We start from the raw sequence: 23,038 nt of genomic DNA on the forward strand, positions 1-23,038 counted from the left end.
CCAAAACATTTCGGGTTTTTGTCGAGGGAACCAGGGTGTAGTCTCGTGTAGCCAGACCTTTAGACCGACGGCAGAATTTCAACCAATCACAGTTCGCTTTGTTCCGCATCATGTTTAGGGCCGTGACAATGTAACGTCACTGTTATTACAATAACAGACCAGTGTTGAAAACTCTTGTATGCATTTGAAAGAGTCTATGCTGCAAACTTTACATGCTTTTGAAAATCCAGAGTTTAGTTGATCCTGATAAACACTCATTGTCACAGTTGTAAACACGACGGCTTGCTTCTTCCATCAGAGGGTTTGGCGTTACGCATCTTTAGCCACTGAACGGTTCTAACAATGGTAAGGAACGGTTCCAGTTATGCTTCCACTTGAGCTTGGTTTCGGCACGGCACGATAACAAACCATTCTCGGCCCGGAAATCTCAGCATGCTTGTCTAACCGACCGTGCCGAACCATGCTGGTAGAATGCATGACGTCGCCACTTAGGATTGGTCAATTATCTTTTGCCTGGCTACCAGTTTCTCTGTGGCTTGGTCCTTGGGTGTGAAGTCTGAGACTAACCAGGGTGAGGCTAACTTCCAAGTTGTACAAAAAGTACGCTACAGCACTCTATTAGTCAACAACCGAAAGAGAGATCCTTCAACTTTCTTGCAACAATTACTGTTGTTTATTATTGTGATCAGTAACAACCTGTTATGCAATGATATATTAAGTATTTAAAACTATATATCCTGAAAAACGAACAAACTGCAATAATGTTCTTTTTAGAGACAGGTATGGGGTTGGCAACAATTTAGTTTAATTTACTCTATGGCGGCCCCTGTCGGAAAAGATATGTATGGCAGAAGAGACATACCCTCCTGTAGCCTATTTAATTGCATTTTTATCTATTGTATTATATTAAAAAACAATGAAATATAAATTACTTAATCTATAAACAAAGGGTCCAGTTAATTTAGATATAAGCAAAGAAAAAAACAGATAAGGGAGAGTTTCTGCTGTCACGCTTTCTGGCTTGACTTTTATGCTTTCTTAAGAATAAGACACAACATGTAGTGTACGTATCTTATCAGAAGAAACTGTTTATTAAAATGTAGTAGCGTTTCAATAAAAGAGATGTGAACATTGGTAGCATATCTTGTCTGGCAGTACCCATGGGCAGTATAGCTACTGATCCCTCCATATGTGTTCTCCATTATGTTAAAAAGCGGCACATTTTATCCAGATGAAATGTTCGTGACAGCCCAGAAAGCCCAATCCTCCATCAAATCGCATTTAAATGTCAGGATGTGTTTTGCCTCATAAAAAAGTTTTTTTTTTTTTTTTTTAACTAAAACTACACGTTTTAATATATTCTCCAACAAATTTTTAATTCTGCTAGAGCCATATAGCCTATATATATATATATATATATATATATATATATATATATATATATATATATATATATATGGGGTGTCAAAATAGTCAGGGATCTTTACTTCAGTACACGAATGAAAGTTATGGCAAGTTGCCCGGACCAATATGGCGGCGCCGTTGACGTACGATCCAGTGGCCAATGAGGCGTCTGTTAAATGTTGATGCCTTGTCAGCGCTAGGAAAAGTAACAGTTATCACCTGATAACGTCGTATTCGTGCCGCTTCTAAACCGGACTGGACAAAACGTTTATGAATGAATAATGATGTAAAGTAAATGAATAGTAAATATACTACAGTACAACGACAATTCAATTGTATGCTCTGGTGGGTCGCGCGCCTGCGCTGCAAAACAGTACCCGGATAATTTAGTTTGTATGACGTAACATAAGATGGCCGCGCAGTGGTGTTTATCTTATTGATACTCACGCACTGATCACAGACATGAAAAACAGGCATTTAAATGCTCCGCAGTTTATTTTAAGCACGGATTATATTCATATTGTGCTATTCCTCTGATTTTCCTGATTTTTGTTGTGGGCGGAAGGACCGCATTTTGAGGATAGTTTAACATAAACATGGTAAACTGTTGAACCGCTTGCATTAAAGACAACAGTCTCGTTAATCTTCAGATAAAGCTGTAATTCTCTGGTTTAGGTTCACAAGCTTTTGTCTCTATTATTATAGATAAAGTGTAAATGGTTTGTAAAGTAAATGGTTGTAGAATGATTAGTTTCTTGTGCGAGAAGAACTTGTGTAAATTCTAGTCATGCCTGCGATTCACCGTCCATGTTTTGAACATTTGAAAGGATCTGGATGTTCAGTTTCATTATCATGTTTTATTTGTTTCTTTTCAGTCTGCCAAAGTGGACCGCAGGGAGAGAAGTGAGTCAAGTAGTTCTCACAGCAGAGGTGAGTCTCAGGATCACTAACCCTGACTAGCCGAAGATGCAGGAATCATTTTTCTTACAGTGTTTTAAATGTATTAACAGGAAGAGATAACCGGAAGCGGGCAAGGAGCCGAAGCAGGTCGTCCTCATCATCTTCCAGTTCTTCATCTTCCTCCTCTTCTTCCTCATCCTCTTCTTCACGCTCTTCTTCCAGCAGTTCATCATCACATAGTAACTCCAGCTCCAGTAACTCAGGTAAGTTAAATTCAAAATGCTATATTAATAAAATTTATAAATGTCTTGCTTCACTCCCAAGTGTATAGTCCTTAAAGAGAATTTTTGCAGGTGTAAAACTTAACATACTTCATTAACAGGAAAGAGGAAACCATTTCAATTGATAAAATAAAGATTTATGATGTGGCAGATGAGATGCTAGAAATGTCAATGTGTTTTGTGCTTCTGCTGCCAGATTCTTGCAAAAAGCAAAGCAAATCTTCAAAGAAAGGGAAAGAGAGACATGGCAAAAAGGTATAGTTGAATGTGTCCATTTGTGTACTTCAGTCAAGAGCCAGTATTAAAGGACAGTTCTCACAAATGATAAAATTCTGTAATTATTTATTATCATTTATTCATCCTCGTTGTTACAAACCTGTTTACTGTTATTTTTCCTGCAGAACACAAAAGCAAACATTTTAATGTAATTTTTATGCAGCTCGACATACAATGTCAGTCAGTGACCACTGACCAGGGACTGTTAAGTTTCAAAATATTATTATTATTATTATTATTTTAGAAAGGAAGAAAAGAGAAGATACGCAAGCGAAAGAAGGAAAAGGGACACAAAGAGCAGGACGACAGCTCTGGACCTGTTCAGATTTCAAAGGTGCTCGACTCAAAACCTCATATTGGGCATCATATTTTAGCAATGTGTCTTTTTTCTTCTTTTTTTTCTTTTTTTCTGTAATTTTTTTAAAAAGTGATATAACAGAATTTCTGTCATCCCCAGTATCTTAAGGAAAAGAAGAAAAGTGGCAAGTACAGTATGATATCAGGAAAAAAGATTAAAATGAAAGTGAAAAAATCAAAGAAAGACAAGCAGGTGAGTTTTTTGTTGTGCATATTACACACCATGAAAGAAAAGCATGATTAAACATGAGATTTTTAAGAGGACCTATTATGCTCTTTTATATTTTCAACTTTCTATAGAGTGTAATGTTGCTGTTTGAGCATGAAAAAGGTCTGCAAAGCTACAAAGCACACCACTGTTACCACTGTTTCTGAACTCCTTGAAATGACTCCATTGTAGTCTTGAGTTTCTTCCAGGAATGAACACATCACAATTTTCCTCATTTAAATAATTCCCACCCAAGGCATTTGGAAAAATTGGACGAGGCCTGGCTGAGTTGTGTTAGTTGTGTGTTTAAAACTTACGGTTATGGTAAGGGGTGTGAAATTTCCCAAACACGCTCAAAGCGGTTGACCAATCACAACATACTGTCCAGCCGACCAATCAGAGCACACTGCGCTTTTCGGAAGGAGGGGCTTCATAGAGACAAGAACTAAACAGAGCGTCACTGTTTACAAGCATGAAAAACAAGAGTCAAACCAAAATTTATTCATACATTTCTCACATTATCATAGTTTATTCGCTATAGTTTCGAAAATGGTAATAAAATATGACAAAAACTCTGATATTTCACTGGTTTTGGCCATCCTTCTGTTAGACTGTCTCACAAATGAATTAGGTTGAATAGCTGTCATCTGTTAAAGTACACAATTAGATAATACCAGTTTAGGTCAACCAATTACTAAGCAATGCTTAATTTTGTTCAGTCTGTGGTGTAAAAGGTCACATTAGCAATTAAAGAAAGACACTTAAGCAAAACATGGCCAGGTCAAAGTGTCTGAATAATATTTGGTCCCCAAATTTTTATTAATTTTACTGGTAGTCCACTATATGCAGAAGTTTTGGGTATAATATGTCACAGTTTACTTTATTTTGCTATCCTCACATAAATGAACTATAGTGTCCTGCACCCACTAGAAAAAAAATATATAAAAAATTATATCTGGTGTCTGAAGAATTTTTGGTTTGACTGTATTCTTGTAGACCCTAAAAACGAAATCAAGACTTTTGTAAAAGGGCATAATATGGCCTCTTAATTAAAAGAGTGTGCATATATTTACTCTGCTTCTTTTATCTGGTTTTGTTCTCATTTCTGATTCAAATGTAAATCAGATCGACTATAGCCACGTTAACGGTTGTGCACAGATCTATCATCCAGCTGTTTCTTTCCTTTAAAACAGAGGGACAAAAACAGAGCTGAACTGCTGGAGTTCTTAAACTCCACCTTCTGATTCAGTCCAGGCCTGGAACTACAGAACCAGTTTTTTTATTTTTATTATTATTCACCTGACCACCACTCAGGGACAGACCATCTTCAACTATTAATGTTGTTGCCTGATGTTATACATTGACAATTCATTTCCATAAATTCTTCATGTAGATAATTGTTGTCCTTTTTTTAATTCCAGGCTGTGTCCTGCAGTACTTATGTTATGTGTCTGATAAACTGTACCCTATGAGAACTGTAGCTTGGGTGTGACATTGTTACATGTTACTGAAATTGTATAAAAAAATAAGTATTCTTGTATTCTCATTTTTAAATGCAAAGCTCAAGTAAATAATAATTGAATCAGTAAGGAAATGTTCTGAGAGATTCAGAAAGATGTTATGTGATTGATATATGAACAGTTTGGCCTGATTCACCAGGGAAATGAAGGTTGTATAATATGTCTCAAAGTAAAGCTTCACCCTTTAAAAAAAAAATTTATTTTGAAACATCATTGTAATGGTGTTGTTCCAATGGTGTTTCCCTTGTTATCCTCTGATAATCTGCGCATTCACTGTGGTGATCCGCCGAATGCAAAGGCGCCACCAGCGGGTATTGAGAACAGCTTCTGATCTGCCATTGTGAATCATGTGCATCTGATCGTTCTCATGACAATAGGTTATTGTTAAATAAATTGTGTCCTTTATTTTATAGTCTCTCCATCAGCATTAGTTAGATTGGCATAGTTTCCAGTAGTTTTATTGGGTTACACTTTATTTTAAGGTGTCATTGTTACAGTGTAATTATATATTTAAGTACTGAGTAATATTAAGCAACTACATGTACTTACTATAGTGTAAGGGTAGGATTAGGATTTGGTTGAGGGTTAGTTCCATGTAAGTATGCATAAGTTACTGTTATTACTGTGGTAAGTATATGTAACAAGGACACTGTAAAATAAAGTGTTACCTTTTATAGCTGAGGAAGTGTTTGAAGATACATTTATTTGCCACAGGCTTTGTTGCTGCATGAATTAATACACATCAATCAGCATCCCAGCACTCTGTTACACACATTTCTTTGTCAACAGACAAGCTCATTATTTATGCAGACTTTAGCTATAATGTTATATTCATCAGTTATAGTATAGGTATTTAGTTTATAATGCATAGCATTTTCTCACTATTGTCATGTTTGGGGCACACATTCCTGAAGATATTTGAGAAAGTTTGGAATTCAGTTCTGCAGTTACACTGTTATTTTGATGGTTCCCTTTAGATATTCTGTTGATTATAAGTAACGTTGCACCTACATGTCTACAAACTATTAGTAGTATTAGTAGAAGGTTAGGGTAGAATGCCTTTTGGGGGAGCATCAAGATAAAGTATTACCAGTTCCTCTAATTGACAGCTCCCATAACAATGCATTTTAAAACCTCACGAAATTCCTTAAAATGTTCTTCAGGCTACTGTTTAATTGCTAATATATTTGCTATTGAAACAGGGCATTGGGGTGGGACAAATTAGAAGTCCCTTTTTTATGTAACCAAGCGTCTTTAGGTCCTTGTTATTGTTAATCAAAGAGAGCATTTTATTTGGCAACATTTGGATATGCCTATGTGTCATCAATATTTTCTTGGTCAGAAGAGAAAACCTGTCCATTTAAATTATATATATATATATATATATATATATATATATATATATATATACCGGCAAAGTGTGAAATCCCAGTATTGTATAGAATTTGCACAAAATACATTACCTAATTCTATACATTACCTAGGCATTCTATACAATACCGGGATTTCACACTTTGCCGGTAACATATATATATATATATGAAATTTTGTAACTTTTAGAAGTACACCAGCATGGCCTCCTAACTGATAGACATTAACTAATGTGCAACATCATTCTTTGAGCAAGGAAAGGTTGGTCTTTTACTCTTTAGAAAGAACGTGAAAGGTATAATTGTCTTTTACAATAATCAAAAAATTATATGATACAATAGAGGCATTTGTTAAAAATGTAGGGTATTGTCACTGTATCGCAGAATCATAAGCTCTTTATTTTTTTCAGCACAATAAAATGAATACGTATTGTTTTATAGCGCAACATCCTAAATTAAACAGTTACACTGATTGTACTGAGACTCAAATTTAAATGTCTTGCAAACACCTCATTACTTAATTGCACACACATTGTATATATATAAATGTGAAACAAAGGTCATACAAAAACTTTTTCAAGGGAAAAATTGTATCATTTCAGAATAACAAATTGAATCTAATGGTGAGTGATCAGATAAATATCTCATTCTATTTTAAGAATTCACTGCACAAATTAAAAAATATACAGTCTGGGTTTATGATCTGTAATCCTTGTAAGATTTACTGATTTGTGATGCTTTGCTTATAAGACTTCAGTTTTATTTCCCAACATGAACATGCCTCTTGCCTCCATGCTTAGACCTCGTAATATAAACACACTGAAAGTGAAGGTGATGCTGGGAATGTCAGCCAGTCGTTGATTTGGACCAGATCCCGCTGAATCCCACTCAAGCTTTACCATTGATTCCCTTGTGCCGGATCTCTGGCATGCTCCACACGCGCTGTGCTTTCTCTGCTGTCAGTCTAAGGCCCTTCTCAACATCCTCACTCACAGTCTTGACATCCATGCCATCTTCCTCCGAGCCGTAACTGCTTGATTTCAGTCCCAAGGTGCTGCCAAAAGGGTTGATCCGCACGCGAGACTTGAAGTTCATCAGCGACAGGCTTATGGAGCGTCTGTTGTTCCACTGGTGGGTCAGACGCTGAGCCTCCTGCTCCTCATGAACGCGCTCAAAGGTTTCCACAAGCACAGAACGGAAGAGTCCGGAAACCTCTTGCACCTCAGGTTCATTCTCCATCAACACCTGCCGAAACCTGCGAAGAGAGGAAGGTTTTATAACACTTTTGTCCAAGGAGCTTCATGTCACTGAAAACGTTTATTTCAAGATGTGTAGTATTACTAACCATGATGCTCAGTCCAACAAAGTGCATTTATTGTAACTAAGCTGTTAAACATCTCTTTCTAAAATCAATCTGTGCTTTGTAACCTGTGCTGAAGTAAATGTTGTTGCTTATTTTTGTGAGCGTAATACACCAAGATTTCGAAGAAATGTGCCAAACAACACGACTTGCGTCTCCACAAGGATCCTAGGAGATCCTGTTTCTGCCTCAGAGTAAAACATAAATAGGTAATTGTGAGATAGTCACATTATGACATATAGTCATTATTACGAAAAACAAAGTTGCAACTGCTTATATATAAAGTGACGATGTGAGATATAAAGCTGCAATTGGAAGCTATACTGTTGCAATTGCGAGATATGAGGTTGAAATCAAAGCAAGAATCAAAGCAACAATTATGAGATTTAAAGGCACATTATGAGATATAGAGTAAGTTACAAGAAACAAAGTCACAATTGTGAGAGATATAAAGTCACAGTTTGAAAATATAGTCACAACTGCAATATATATAGGCACATTATGAGCCAGAATTAAAATAAAGTTACAACTGCGGCATATAAAGTCATTGTGAAATATAAATGCAATTGGAAGATATAAAGTAGCAATATACACTCGCCTAAAGGATTATTAGGAACACCTGTTCAATTTCTCATTAATGCAATTATCTAATCAACCAATCACATGGCAGTTGCTTCAATGCATTTAGGGGTGTGGTCCTGGTCAAGACAATCTCCTGAACTCCAAACTGAATGTCAGAATGGGAAAGAAAGGTGATTTAAGCAATTTTGAGTGTGACATGGTTGTTGGTGCCAGACGGGCCGGTCTGAGTATTTCACAATCTGCTCAGTTACTGGAATTTTCACGCACAACCATTTCTAGGGTTTACAAAGAATGGTGTGAAAAGGGAAAAACATCCAGTATGCGGCAGTCCTGTGGGCGAAAATGCCTTGTTGATGCTAGAGGTCAGAGGAGAATGGGCCGACTGAAGCTGATAGAAGAGCAACTTTGACTGAAATAACCACTCGTTACAACCGAGGTATGCAGCAAAGCATTTGTGAAGCCACAACACGCACAACCTTGAGGCGGATGGGCTACAACAGCAGAAGACCCCACCGGGTACCACTCATCTCCACTACAAATAGGAAAAAGAGGCTACAATTTGCACAAGCTCACCAAAATTGGACAGTTGAAGACTGGAAAAATGTTGCCTGGTCTGATGAGTCTCGATTTCTGTTGAGACATTCAGATGGTAGAGTCAGAATTTGGCGTAAACAGAATGAGAACATGGATCCATCATGCCTTACCACTGTGCAGGCTGCTGGTGGTGGTGTAATGGTGTGGGGGATGTTTTCTTGGCACACTTTAGGCCCCTTAGTGCCAATTGGGCATCGTTTAAATGCCACGGCCTACCTGAGCATTGTTTCTGACCATGTCCATCCCTTTATGACCACCATGTACCCATCCTCTGATGGCTACTTCCAGCAGGATAATGCACCATGTCACAAAGCTCGAATCATTTCAAATTGGTTTCTTGAACATGACAATGAGTTCACTGTACTAAAATGGCCCCCACAGCCACCAGATCTCAACCCAATAGAGCATCTTTGGGATGTGGTGGAACGGGAGCTTCGTGCCCTGGATGTGCATCCCACAAATCTCCATCAACTGCAAGATGCTATCCTATCAATATGGGCCAACATTTCTAAAGAATGCTTTCAGCACCTTGTTGAATCAATGCCACGTAGAATTAAGGCAGTTCTGAAGGCGAAGGGGGTCAAACACAGTATTAGTATGGTGTTCCTAATAATCCTTTAGGTGAGTGTGTATATATATATATATATATATATATATATATATATATATATATATATATATATATATATATATATATATATATATATATATATATATATATATATATATATATATATATATAGAGAGAGAGAGAGAGAGAGAGAGAGAGAGAGAGAGAGAGAGAGAGAGAGAGAGAGAGAGAGAGAGAGAGAGAGAGAGAGAGAGAGAGAGAGAGAGAGAGAGAGAGAGAGAGAGAGAGAGAGAGAGAGAGAGAGAGAGAGAGAGCGCAAGCATTGATAGATATAAAGTTGCAATTGGAAGACAAAAAGCTGCGAGATTTAAAGTCACGTTGAGAGATTGTGATTGGATATACAGTATACTGGCAATATAAAGTCACAATTGCAATATATAAAGGGACATTATGAGGCACTCATAAATGCAAGATTTAAAGATAGGTAAAGTCACAAGTGTGAGGTATAATAAAGTCACAATTAAAGAGCTTCCATATGATCCTAATGTTAGAAGCGTGTGTGTGTGTGTGTGTGACATCTCCACTGGTCATATTACACAGCACAAAGCATCAGCCTATCTTGCCCATGTTAATTGTCACCTGTGGTCCCAATGGGAGCAGAACAAAAGCCCTTGACTCAGAGTAAACACCGCCTCTCAAGACCTGCGCTCTCCTGCTCCACAGACTAAGATGTTCTTAGGGAGTCTTAAAATAGGTTTCCAAGTAAGGTTCTTCTTTCCAACTAAATCAATGAATCAGTGTTTTCTTAATCTTCCTTCTCATTCTTTCATTAATCCTTACAGTCCTCTAAACACTCTCACATGACTAGATCATCCTTCTACTCTTCTTCCAAAAAAATATTCTCTGACAAAGTTGTAGGAATAACTTTCAAGGATAGTTTGCTTGAAAATGAAAATTCTGTCAATATTTACTCAACCTTGCATTGTCCCAAACCTGTATGCATTTATTTGCACACTACACTACATCTACAGTTCAGTGATCACATGCTGTCAAACTCCAAAAACTACTCACAAAAATTCACCATGAAAGTAGTCCAAACCTTCTAAAGCCATGCAATAATTTTCTGAGAGGAACAGTCAGTCAAGTCACTTTTATTTATATAGCATTTTATACAAGACTTTTTCACAGCTTTACAGTGATAAACAGGATATAATGAATGAATGATGCAAAAATAATTCAATTCTGCTGTAAAGCAGCTCTGAAAAGACAATAATAAACAGTCATTATTCAGGTGAAATCAGTTCAGTGTTGATTCAGTTTGGTTCAATAACTATAAAGAAGACTTATAGAATACTTAAAGACTTAAAGAATATAGCGCACAATTCAGATGGTGCTTTCACAATGCTTTTTGTCCTTTTTAACCCTTAAATGCTTGAATGTTTCGCCAATCATTATTACATAGTTGGGTCTTTAGTGACCCAGATCTACAGTATATCTAACCTGTCGCAATAATATAAAACTCTCCTGATATTAGAGTAACAATTACAGAAGAATAAAATAAAGCATATTTTGTTACCTTATGGAACTTTGAAGGGTTTGCCGTTCCAAACCTGTATGACTTTTCTTCCTCCACAGAAAACAAATATATTTTGAAGAATGTTGGTAACTGAACCACTTTGGTTACAATGGACTTCCATTGTATGGACAAAAAAAATTATTCTCAAAATATCTTATGTTTCACAGAAGAAAGAAAGTCATAAAGGTTTGGAGCGACAAAGGAAATGATAACAGAATTTTCAATTCTGGCTGTTGTTTATAAGTGAAGGGGGCTAAACAAAACATGCATTGCCATGCTGTTGCCACCCGAACAGAAAGAAACAGCGTCAGTTGGGGCTTATCTGAATCTGTCAAGGTGTGTATCCCGTGAGGCCTGTGTGTGATTTACAATTATCACTTCAGCAGGTTAGAGCTCACCTATAGAAAAAAAGCATAGCAGTCTTTGTGCACTTCCTAGTAGAGACATCACAAAGACGGCTTAGTAAACCAATTACCCAGATCAACCTCCCCTGAACCTGCAGTGACGAACATCCTCATGTTGAAAACAAAAGGTGTAATATGGAGCGTTTAACCCAGGGTTCACCAATCTTGGTCCTGGAGGGCCGCTGTCCTGCAGAGTTTAGCTCCAACACACCTGTTTGAAAGTTTCTAGTATGCCTAGTAGTGAGACCTTAATTAGCTGGTTCAGGTGTGTTTAATTGGGGTTGGAGCTAAACTGTGGCCCTCCAGGACCGAGATTGGTGAACCCTGGTTTAACCCATCTGTCTCACCTTTGTATTGCAGGTCCGCAGTATGCTGGTGGTACTTTGCTACACAGGTCCTCCAGGCCCAGTTTCTCTCCTTGGCTGATGTCGTATGAGGTGCGTGGGGCGCTCACGAGCCAGCTGTAGTCCACGCCGCTCTTCAGCCTCCGGTATTCATTGTCTCGCTCCCGCTGCAGCCTCTCGGCCTCCTTCATCTGCCAGCTCAGTTCCAGCATCAGCGTGTCCACAACTACTTCAGACGGCTCACGCCGCGGGCTCCGATTGTACGGCTCGTTCCAGCTGAACCACGACATGCTCGCTCGGTCACCGGCCCTCTGCTGCTCACTTTTACTGTTACCTGTAGGGGTGCAGTAAAAGTTGACCTGGTTGCATAAAACAAGAGTAATTTAACCCTTAAGTTATGTTCTGGTCATTTTGACCCAGAGACAATTTTCCTTTTCCACTTAAAATGCTGGTTAATGTTATCGCATTGAACTAAAACTTACAGACTTTGCTCACAATTTTAATACCGTGTTACACTTTTGATGTTCCAGTTCAAAACTAGCCTGGCCTACAAAAAAATTGCAGTAACACTTTAGTTTACGGTCCAATTCTCACTAAGTAATTGCTTATTAGCATGCATATTGTTAGAATATTGGCTGTTTATTAGTATATCTAAAGTAGGCTACATATTAATGTCTTATTCTGTATGATAATATTCTACATCCCTTAATCTTACCCAATACCTAAACTTAACTGTAAGAACCAAGGCTAGAACAAAGCTGTGAGGGTTGAATGAAGAAGGTAGAGGACCCAGTTGCCGAAACGAGAGCGCAGTCATGGAATACACTTAATGTCTCATTTAATTAGTTCAGAAAGTAATACCAAAACAGAATCTCCAAATGTTCCAAGGAGTCAATACAAAAAATTCAAAAGAGGGTCTGCAAACAAAGGGTAAATGATGTTTCCCAAAAGGTAAATCAAAAAACTTTGATGGGAAAAAATAAGAACAAGAAAATGGAAAAAGTCAGATAATCAAACAGAGCAAATAAATCCAGAAAAAAAAACACAGGAGAGCTTTACCTTTTAAATACAGGAAATGAGGCACAGGTGAGAACAATAGCACATGATAAAATGGCGGGGAACTGAAATGAAACACAATGAGGGCCTCTAGTGGCAAAAACTAGTCCATAAACCTAACACTTAACTACCTTACTATCTATTAGTAAGTAGTAATTAGGAGTTTATTGAGGCAAAAGTCGTAGTTAATAGTTGGTAAATATAGTGAGAATTGGATCCTGATCTAAAGTGTGACCAAAATTTCTTATAAATCTCTCATTATGCTTTGTTATTGCCAAATATTGGATTCAATCTTTTTATCAACTTTTTTATTTGAGTTAGGACAGGTTTTGAACTGGTTGATCCGAGGTTTCATTGATCTGAGCTTATGCACCTCAGTGTTTGAGTGAAAGTTCACTCAAGCTTATTCACCTCAAAAAAATAATAAAAAAATAAAACCAGATCAATGAGGCCTACGATCAATCAGTTCTAAAAAGAAATACAAAATATGTGCTAATTGAAAGAAAACAAGCTGACAAAAATTTAATCCAGTGTTTGGTGATAATGAGAGATTTACAAGCAATTTAAAAGCCAGTCATTTTTGACTGAAAATGTTGAAATGTTGTGTGTAAAATAGATGGTGGGACTCTGGGATTTGTGTTTTTGTAGACCTAATGCCTTTTCTTTTTCATTTCACCTTGAAATTTGTCCTAAAGTGGTTGAGAATGGAAAACTGTAGAAGAACAAAATGAGAAGAATCCTGAACTCTGCATTTTTCCATTCTCAAGCACAATAGGACAAATTTCCAAGCCTAAACCTTCAGACATACAAACCTCTCGGGTCATTTCATCCACAGAATTTGCTTTGATGTGAATTTGTAAAGGACGCTGACCCAGATTTTACCAGACATCAGGTGGTGACCAAACATGGTAGATATCTATTTAGTGTACAAAAGTAAACGTAAGTTCTTAAATTCAAAAACTGATTGATATTACCTTATCAAACTACATGCAAAATGGTAAACTTGATCAAGAAAACATTTAACAAGTGTCCCTTGAATTTCAATGTTTTCATGCTCTTAGCTCTTAGGATGAGGGCATGTCACATAACCATGGACAGGTTGCTCTAGGTAATTTGGCTAGCTTCTACCGAGTGATTTTGGGCCAAAATACTGACGCACAGAATGAGACGTCAACAACAAAAGATACAAAGAATGTTCTCCCTCCCTTTTAAACCTATATCTTTCTATTCTTACTTATTATGGTTACTATTAGCTGCATTTTATTAGTTGCATTTAGCCATACAAACAATTTTCATTGTTTGAAACATTTACTTTCAAACAATTTTCACTCAGAAATGGCTAATACATTTTCCACAAAAAAAATCCACAAACGGCAAGTAACACATTACATTAAATGTGACATTTTGAAGTAGAAAGACTGAAATAGTATTTTCTTGTAAATCATACTCCAATAATCTTTTTTTATCTAAACATCATAAAATTATTATTATTATTTTTACAGAACAGACCATTTGTGGATCATGGCCCCTCAGTTGAGAACCACTTTGCTAAAGAAGTATGGTTTCTTTTAAAAAATACTCATTTGGATGACACATTTGCGGTTACTGTGCTGTTATAATGACCATTTGGAATTAAAAGCATGTGGTTCACCCAGAAATATGTATGACATGAAACTGTATGACTTTCTTTCTTTTGTGGAACACAAAAGAAGATATTTGGAGAAATGTCTCAGTGTTTTGTCTATACAATGGAAGTCAATGGTAACCAAAACTGTTTGATAAGTAAAAACCATGTCATCTGTAAACCTACATCAAATGGAAGACCAGATCAGAATACAAGTGCAAAACAGTTATAATTTCAGAGAATGCCAAAGCTTTCAGGTACATTAATGTGGAGACAACAGCCATATCCTCACTGACAATTTGATCAAAGCAGTAATTTTATAAGTAAATGTATTATGTGATCCATCAAAAAGAGACTATTATGGCTTAAATGCTGAAATGAAATACATTTTAAGCTTCTAAACTAAAAGTAATATCATCAATGTCCACCTGAGAACAGTAACATCACTGTAAATCACTGCCAATGATTCTCAAAATGCAAAGTTTGTCATCTCAAAACGTGTTGAATTCATTACTCTTGTGTTTTTCTTTCTCTTTGTCCACCCACCCACTCCTCCGCCATTCTCTTTTGCTATCTCCTCTTTATTAATTTCCCATTTGCTCGTTCTCCTTACCTTGATAAGTGATCCAGTTGTCTTGTAGGGCTTGTAGTTGTGCAATGGCCCAGGTCACATTTCCTCTTTGAGATTGCTCTGAAGTGCGTTTTCGGTTGCTATAGCGATGCTCCCAAAGCCTATTCTGCCACATGCATCATCAGCTGAAAGGCAGCAGACGGGATGGGAGGGAAGAAGAGAGGGGGAGGACGGGTCATGCGCTGCATAAACAGATTATGAGCGTATGTGGGCTACGAGGTCATGTGACTAAGACGAGTAATCTTGTTAAAAAGCTTTATTCTCTTTTTTATTCATTGTGATCAGCATTTACAGAAAGCCAACCTCCTGTAAACAAGCTCATCTGAACCATTGTAGTGTTTTTATATAGTGAGCAATGACATTAAAGCTGCAATTTAAAAAATCTGATGATCATGATATTCAGCATGATTTGAGAATGTTCCAAAAAATTATGAGCCTGAATGCAAGCCAGCAAGAGTTCACATGCTGCTAACAAAAATATGTTCTAAGAGAGTTGTTGTTAAAGGGATAGTTCACCCCAAAATTAAAATGCTGTCATCGTTTACTCACCCTCATGTCATTCGAAACCAGTAAGACTTTCGTTCAATTTCTTTTTAATGAAATCTGAGAGCTTTGTGTTCCTCCATTGACAGTCTAAGCAACTACCTCTTTGATGCTTAAAAAAGTTCATAAAAAGATCGTAAAACTAATCCATATGAATTGAGCGGTTTACTCCAAATTTTCTGAAGAGACTTGGTCGCTTTATATGTTGAACAGATTGAATTTAAGCTTTTATTCACTTATAAACATTGATTAATGAAGAACCTCAACTGAATTTGCTTGACGCGCACACTGAAAAAAAAAATATTTTGGCTGCTTGTTCAAATTGCTTCATTAAAATGATCTTAAGCAACACAGTTGCTATACATTTTGTCCAAACTTAATTTGATTGTGTTCAATCTGCTTAAATATGTAAAATTTCGTTTGTGTTGGATTACATGAATGATTTGTGTTGCATTAACTGAAACTGGGCGGTGCTTGTTAGTTCCCAGCATGCTTTGCATATAGCTGAATTAAGAGAGAATAAATGTTGAAATTAAGTGGTTTTTTTTGTGTTTTTGAGAAAATGAGGAAAAGGGAAGACTTGATAGTGTGTAATTGTGATAGAACCATTTAAATTACAGTGGGTTACCATTGTGGAGAAGAGTGGACTGGATGTGGACTGATTCAAATAAGTTTATCTTTTGTGGTTGAAGGAGCATATCGATTTTAGCATTACATATGTTAATAAGTGTTATTATTAGCTAATAGTCTAGAAATTCATTTGAGAAATCATGTAAATCCTACAAACTTTTATTTTCAGTGCAGTTTTAAATAAACTAGAGCATGTTCACTAAATTTAACCGGTTTAAGTTACAGGGAAGCAATTCCATTGACTTGGTTGGACATTACTATTTCACATAGATTCTTTCTCATTCAGTTGTGTTGTCACAACACAAGGAGCTTACATAAATTCAAAAAATTACATTAATGTTAATAAAAATGTATTTGCTTGTGTGGAACCACTGTCCATAATTGAATTAAAGGTGAACTAAGTAACTTTTTTACCTTAACTGAACTGCTTCGGAGTCACTGGAATGGTTATATTACTTATTTCGGGTTGAATGGTGGTCGTTTCGCACCCCCCTGGTGCCCGTGAGCGGAAAATCCACACTTGCAACTTTCAGCCGGCGGGCCGCCGGCCGCCACGTCAGGAAGTATCGCGTGATATCAGGTCTCGCGATGTAACGAATTGCTTTACGGCCAAAAGAAATCTGCTAAAATGCTGTCATTATTGCGCTCCCTCACGCTGTTCGAACCCGAATGAATTAGACGTTTTAAAGAATGTCCCATCTGCTTTGATGTCGTTGATCTACTAGCCTCTGGTGTCTGAGAATCGCCAACGAGTTTTTACAACAGTGTTGTCAAATATCTATTCCGAAGCTGTAGGGGGAGCTCTAGAAAGAAACCTGCGAGCAAAAAGCGAGAATACAGCGAAGAAATCCCGAAATTAATGAGCCCTGCTTTAAGTTAGTTTAAAGAGTTTTTTTTTTTTTTTGAGTGCAAGAACCAACCTCATTGGTGCTTGCTGAAGCTCAAACATGCTGCGTAACACGAGAATGAACCTCATTGGCTCTCACACATTAAGCAAAGATGCTTGCGCTTCCGTTTACCACAACTAATGTGTGTGGTAATCAATGTTTATATGTTAATAAAATACTAAATTCAATCTGTTCATCATATGAAGCAATTGTCTCTTCAGAAAATTGTATCATTTTACAAACATTAATGACACTTTTGAATGAACATTCGGAAACAAGTTAATCATTTTAACAAAACATTTGTCAAACGTTCATGAACTATGTATATATATTTTTGTTGCTAACTTTTGAGAACATTATAAAAGACTGAGTAACTCAGAACGAACATTCTATTAAAGTTACTGGAAGAATGTTTGTTCATAACTTGAGAACCTTACTAGAACATTCACTGATAGCTGATTTTGCTTATTTCATTAGAGGCCTAAAAATGGTGTTAGCCTATATTTCTTATCAATTTTACATACCAATTGTACAACTTTTCTTTGTCAACATTTTTTAAATCTGAAAAAATATGTTTTCAGGTTTAAATAATAGTAATAATAATAATAATAATAATAATAAAAAGTCCCAGATTTTCAATATGGTGCTATTTTATTTGTTATTATCAGTGGTCATTAGTATACGATATGTTGGTATTTCTAATGTGTTTTTCACCATATAACAGATACTGGCACAGACGTGTTTTCAGTGAACTGTCAGCTCGGCAGTGGACTGGAGGACAGCAGATGGAAAGAGTTTAATCCAAGCAGATGTCTCAGCTTAGCAGTAAAACCATGACATGCTTAGCCTACGCTCAAACACTGTATGCTCACACAGCATGCCAATGGTCCATTATGTCTGCAAATATCTCATACATTCAAAACCAATTTAATTGGCTAGATCAGCTTTTCAGTGGGAATTTTTAGTGACCTTTTCTGCAGGTTACACCGTTACGCCAGTAGGTGGCGACAATTAAGTGACTCTATAAATCATAATCATTCACTCAAACAAAATACTGTGTTGCTCAGAGACTCAGCGGTGGATTATGTCGTTTAGTTTGTTAGTAATTTCGAAAGTAACAGTACTGTTCAATATGAAAACTACTTTGAGCCGTTGTTTAAAAGCAATGTTTCTGCCTGCACGAGCCGAATCAGGGTTGTATTCGGATAAACAGCGCGTAGCCTATATTGCTTGTGTGAAAGGCCTTTCTCAATTCACATAATTTTCAAATAAGACAAAGACTAACTCTGGGTTTTGTTATTGATTCATTTCCTGTTTCCAACCTCAGACCCTTCACTAAATCAATAGTTCTCATATCACAACTTCAAATTACCTCTCCCTTCTAAATGACTGACAGTTTATCTCTCAGCAAAGTAAATTTGCAGTGAGCTTTCTAATCAAATACCCTTAATATAATTTATTCATAGGCCTAGGTGTTTATCATAAAAGCTTCCCCGTCTTCCCTTTACAATTTACCCTCTCTTAAAGTGCTTATACTGTTATAACGTTTAACCGTAATTTTTTTTTTTTTTTGACCTTCTCACCACTAGAGGGAGACTTTGACCACTGTTATTACTACATCAGTTGCTGCTTGTGGTTCCAGACCTTTATAGGCTACTGTATGTTTTTAAGTGAGAAAATAAATCAATATGTTGTGGAGTGACACAGGATGTCAGGCATAGGGACTTCTAGGGACAACCTTTTACAGTTTGTAAATGCAAATGATAAGGTGCCTTATTATAATGATTATAATTTAACAATATCTACTGTAAAAGTGAATGTATTGTCAAGCTAAAAAATATTATATATATAAAAAAAATATATAATAAAAACGTGCAAAAATGTTTGGTTGTCCTGTTAAATCTAATTTAAAAAATTGCCTTATGATAAGGTAACCAGTAACAGCTTCCAGTCAGAGAGAGAGAGCGAGCGCAAAAACATTATTCATTATTTGACATCATTAAAGATTGCCTCACTGCAAACTGCCAGTTAGTGATCAAACTGAACCACCTGTTAGTGGGAACATTTTTATACGCGTGTGCGTCAACATATCTTACTACGGAAGAGTGCATTCAGGGAATTTCCCCAAAAGAGGGATATGGAACACAGACAGGAGGAGTCACATCACATGTTCGGTGTGAGTGTGACTATGATGATTCAGACGTATCAAGTGCCTGTATCAAATAGCAACAAAGTGACCGTGCTGCGTCTACTTTACTCTTATGTCAAGATCTGAAAGTCATTGAAGAAATTTGCCTAGTCATCCTAGTGTCTTCTTGTTAATCAGTTCTGACGTATTGAAGTTATAATGAGCCTTTTCCTGACCTTTCTACTGTGAGGTTTAGAAGAAATCATTAGAGACACCAAGAGCTTTTCTCATTTATAAACTTGAAATTGTTTGAGAAAACCAGTTTCATTGCCATAATGAAATAGCATACTAATTATTATAACATCATAATTATTCACATTAACAGCATGAAAATAAAAATAAGTATTATATAAAATAATCCTGAATGACAAAAAGGAAGTGTCAGTACAGATCATGTGAGCGGTTTGTACCAATGATGGGGGTTTCCAGCATTTGCTTGCATAAGCTTTTTTTGATGGCCTTTGTTCAAGGGCCAATTTCATCTACAAACTAAACTATTTATGATCCTGGACTGGATATTTGAGCTTTACCACACTGCTTATTGATAATGGGGAGTGATTAGGAACCCACACATTGATAAATGTTATTGATAATGTAAAGTTATGATAGGCCTCATTGGTAGCATCTTTCTCTGCTCTTTTAAAGAATTGTTTCCCCAAAGAGGAAAATCACCCTTATTTAATTAGCCCCATGTCCAGACATATATGCCGTTATCTTTTTCATGGAACATAAAGGCAGAAATCTTCACATAGTCCTATACACAGAGCTACCACTAAAAGGCTGTTTACACTACACAGTTTTCAACTAAAAACGGAAAACTTTTTATGTGGTTTGGCCGTTCATTTACATGACAACACTGTTTTGGGTGGCCTGAAACCACAAACTTTTGCAAACGGGTTTCAAAGTGCAAGTTTTTGAAAATGATACTGTTATCGTCTTCTCCATGTAAACTACAAAAACACCAATCTGTGAAAATGGTGATGTCATGTGCACGTGTATTAAGTGTTCAGTAGTGTTTGTTTACAAAGTGACATCACCACCTACTGGCCTGGCATGAATAATACAGCGTTTTTAGTCGTTTTCACGGATCTGTGTGAATGGGGATCATTTTGACAACGTTGTCGTCTGTACAAAGAAAAAACCTTTCTGTTTTTAGTAGTACATCGTTGTCGTGTAAACGTACCCTAAAACTAAACGACAGAATTTGTATTTGTGAGAGAACTCAAAGAATCAGTGGAGCGTTAAATGCCACCTGATGAAGTGAAAATGAATTCCTCTCTTCCTTTTTTAATCTGTATTTCGCAATTCTGACTCACCAAGTCTGACTCACATAGAAGAAAGAACATGCTTTTCTTCAGAGTTTCTTTTTGTTGCATAATCCCAGAGAAAAAAGCCTTTCACTTAATAGGTTTATCAGTGAAATTGGGTTTTTATGGCCAATGCAACACCATGCTGATGCTGGCACTCTCAGATCTGTTTTCCACTGGGGTCTGAGGTTATAATGTTTCAAGTCAGCAAGTTCAGAGGCAATTGTTTTTAGTTCCTTGTTTTGGTCACATGTATAAAGTCCCAGTGTGCAATGTCTTATCTCAGCAAGTGTGTTGCAATAGACTAGTGTTTCCTAACCCTGTTCCTGGAAGCACACACACAGTACACATTTTTGATGTTTCCTTTATTTGTCTCATTCATTTTAGGTCCTGGAGATTTTTCCCCTTAAACCAGTTAAGTGTAAACCCTGCTCCACAGCTGATTCTAAAGATTTCAATGGTCACTTAAAGGGTAACTCTCGCCAAATTGCTACCTAGGCTATTTTTGTTAATCTACATTGTTTGTGTACACAAAGATTACTAAAAAGAAAGGTGTTGTACGACTCACTTTATCAGTTTCCAGTGGCTGGAATTTTGTCAGTCAAAAGTAGTCGATCTCCGAATGCAACGTGACATGAGGAGAGTAAAGATTTTTCCATCTTTACCCTTTAATGTTGGAACAAATATTAACCCCAAACCCTAACCTACACCCTAACACTGTGTCTACAGACCCGAGCGGTGTGCCGCGACGCAGCAAAATCAAAGAAAACTCATTATAATCAGTGATGCTGTCTACACTGGATGCGGTGCGACAAATTCCCAACAGTAAACTGATGCCATTTTATTTCTGACGTACTTGAAGTGAATATGCTACTTCTGACACGAAGAACAAATAGATTTGCAACGGCCGCTTTGCCGCATTCAGAGTAGACAGCCTCGCCTCAATAAGCTGTATCAGATAGAAATGATGCGGAAATAAAAAAGACCCACTTGAATAAGTGTGAACACCATCTGAACCCTGGTGCCATCAAACAAGACCAAGGCCGCTGAAAAGATGGGTCTCAAATGATATATGAACGCAACACGGACCAAAGAAATTAAATCGAACCATACATGTTGATATCACAAGATGCAACCCTAAAAAGGACAGAATGCTCAAGCGTACCATTTTTTCTTGTCATAGTCGTGATGTTGCCCATCACAGTTCAGTACAGGATCAGAACTGCATCTCCTCACAGCAGATCTTGGTTTGTGTGACGGAGGGGTTCCTGTCGCTCTTTTGACTCCTTTACAGATTTTATAAGCTCTTCACGAGTTCTCAGCTGGTCAAAATACCATCATATGCAGGCTCATTTATTCCAGCACACAGCATTGTTTTGGATTCCCGGTAAGTTCTGACCCAAAAATACGTTAATATACGAAAATCTGGCCAAATAGATTGTGAACATATCCCTGTGCCTTAAGGTTTCTTTAGGTTCGGTGTTAAAATGCCATTGTGAATGCTAAGTGGACCAGGACTACTTTGTTTTTGGTCCGGACCAAAGGAACCAAGCGAACCGAGCTACAAGTGTAAACACACCCATAGGGCCCTATCTTGCACCCAGCGCAATTGACTTTGTACACCGACGCATGTATCATTCCTATTTTGGACCCGATGCACAGCAGATATTTCCCTCCACAGATGCACATCGGTAAGTTAGGAAATGAACTTGCGCTCCCGGGGGAGGTTCAGCGCAAAGAGGAGGCGTGTTCCGGTGCAAATGTTCCCTGGTGCTATTTTGCAGGTTTAGAAAACAATTCCGGCACTGACCAGGAAAAACCTAGTCTAAAGTCAGTGGCGTTGCGCATGTTATTCATATGCTATTTTAAGGGCGCATGCTTGGCCATAATCAATGTAGCGTGTGCACAACGCGCATACACTTTGCTTATCTCATCTACACACAGACGCAGCAGTTGCCATTTTTAGAAAACCATACATTACAAGGAAAAATATTAACACATGAGGGAAATCGTTGTGTCCATGAAGATGTGAAAAAATAAGCATAAATCTAGCTTACACATTTACCCAAATTATTATACGCCTGTTTAACCGAAGCTAATTTGGGTGTGTTTCTCCATCCCCAGTGTAACTTCTCTGTGTTTTACGGCCGTGGCGAGAACGTCGGTCTCCTCGGCTGTGAACCGCTCCTGGCGTGCGCCTGGCAAATCCGCCGTTATAATAGCAATCCGCCATGAAACAAGCGTGCCTGCTCTTAAAGGGAATGTGAGATGTCGCTCCGATTGGTTTATTTCACGTTACACCCAAACCACACCTATGAGTAATGTAGCTACTTCAGACCAACCCATTTTAGATTTGCGTCGGGTGAACCGAACCAAGGGAGAAAACACACCGGGTTCAGAAACAAACGCTCATTAAAGCACCCAG

General features: G+C 37.3%; 2 protein-coding genes across 4 annotated transcripts; one reads left to right on the forward strand and one right to left on the reverse strand.

The window, feature by feature from the left end:
- Nucleotides 1-1,797: 1,797 nt before the first annotated feature.
- LOC311068923 (uncharacterized protein) lies at nucleotides 1,798-5,351 on the forward strand. Its single transcript, XM_084091777.1, has 7 exons — nucleotides 1,798-2,003; nucleotides 2,280-2,334; nucleotides 2,415-2,567; nucleotides 2,782-2,840; nucleotides 3,106-3,195; nucleotides 3,319-3,411; nucleotides 4,620-5,351. Exons 1-7 carry the CDS (start codon nucleotides 2,001-2,003, stop codon nucleotides 4,668-4,670), a joined length of 504 nt encoding a protein of 167 aa, XP_083947903.1. The 5' UTR covers nucleotides 1,798-2,000; the 3' UTR covers nucleotides 4,671-5,351.
- A 1,343-nt stretch (nucleotides 5,352-6,694) lies between these two features.
- rd3 (retinal degeneration 3, GUCY2D regulator) lies at nucleotides 6,695-20,791 on the reverse strand. 3 transcript variants are annotated; one of them, XM_084091362.1, is made up of 4 exons: nucleotides 20,623-20,791; nucleotides 15,041-15,183; nucleotides 11,751-12,081; nucleotides 6,695-7,571 (listed from the first exon to the last, which is right to left on the reverse strand). In XM_084091362.1, exons 2-4 carry the CDS (start codon nucleotides 15,171-15,173, stop codon nucleotides 7,205-7,207), a joined length of 831 nt encoding a protein of 276 aa, XP_083947488.1. In that variant the 5' UTR covers nucleotides 15,174-15,183; nucleotides 20,623-20,791; the 3' UTR covers nucleotides 6,695-7,204. The 3 variants fall into 3 exon arrangements, with proteins under 3 accessions (XP_083947488.1, XP_083947489.1, XP_083947487.1); XM_084091363.1 differs by lacking the exon at nucleotides 20,623-20,791 and adding an exon at nucleotides 13,616-13,719 and having other exon boundaries at nucleotides 15,041-15,161; XM_084091361.1 differs by lacking the exon at nucleotides 20,623-20,791 and having other exon boundaries at nucleotides 15,041-15,203.
- Nucleotides 20,792-23,038: the final 2,247 nt, after the last annotated feature.

Source organism: Abramis brama (genome assembly GCF_963993115.1).
Source record: "Abramis brama genome assembly, chromosome: 18".
NCBI classification, from domain to species: domain Eukaryota; kingdom Metazoa; phylum Chordata; class Actinopteri; order Cypriniformes; family Leuciscidae; genus Abramis; species Abramis brama.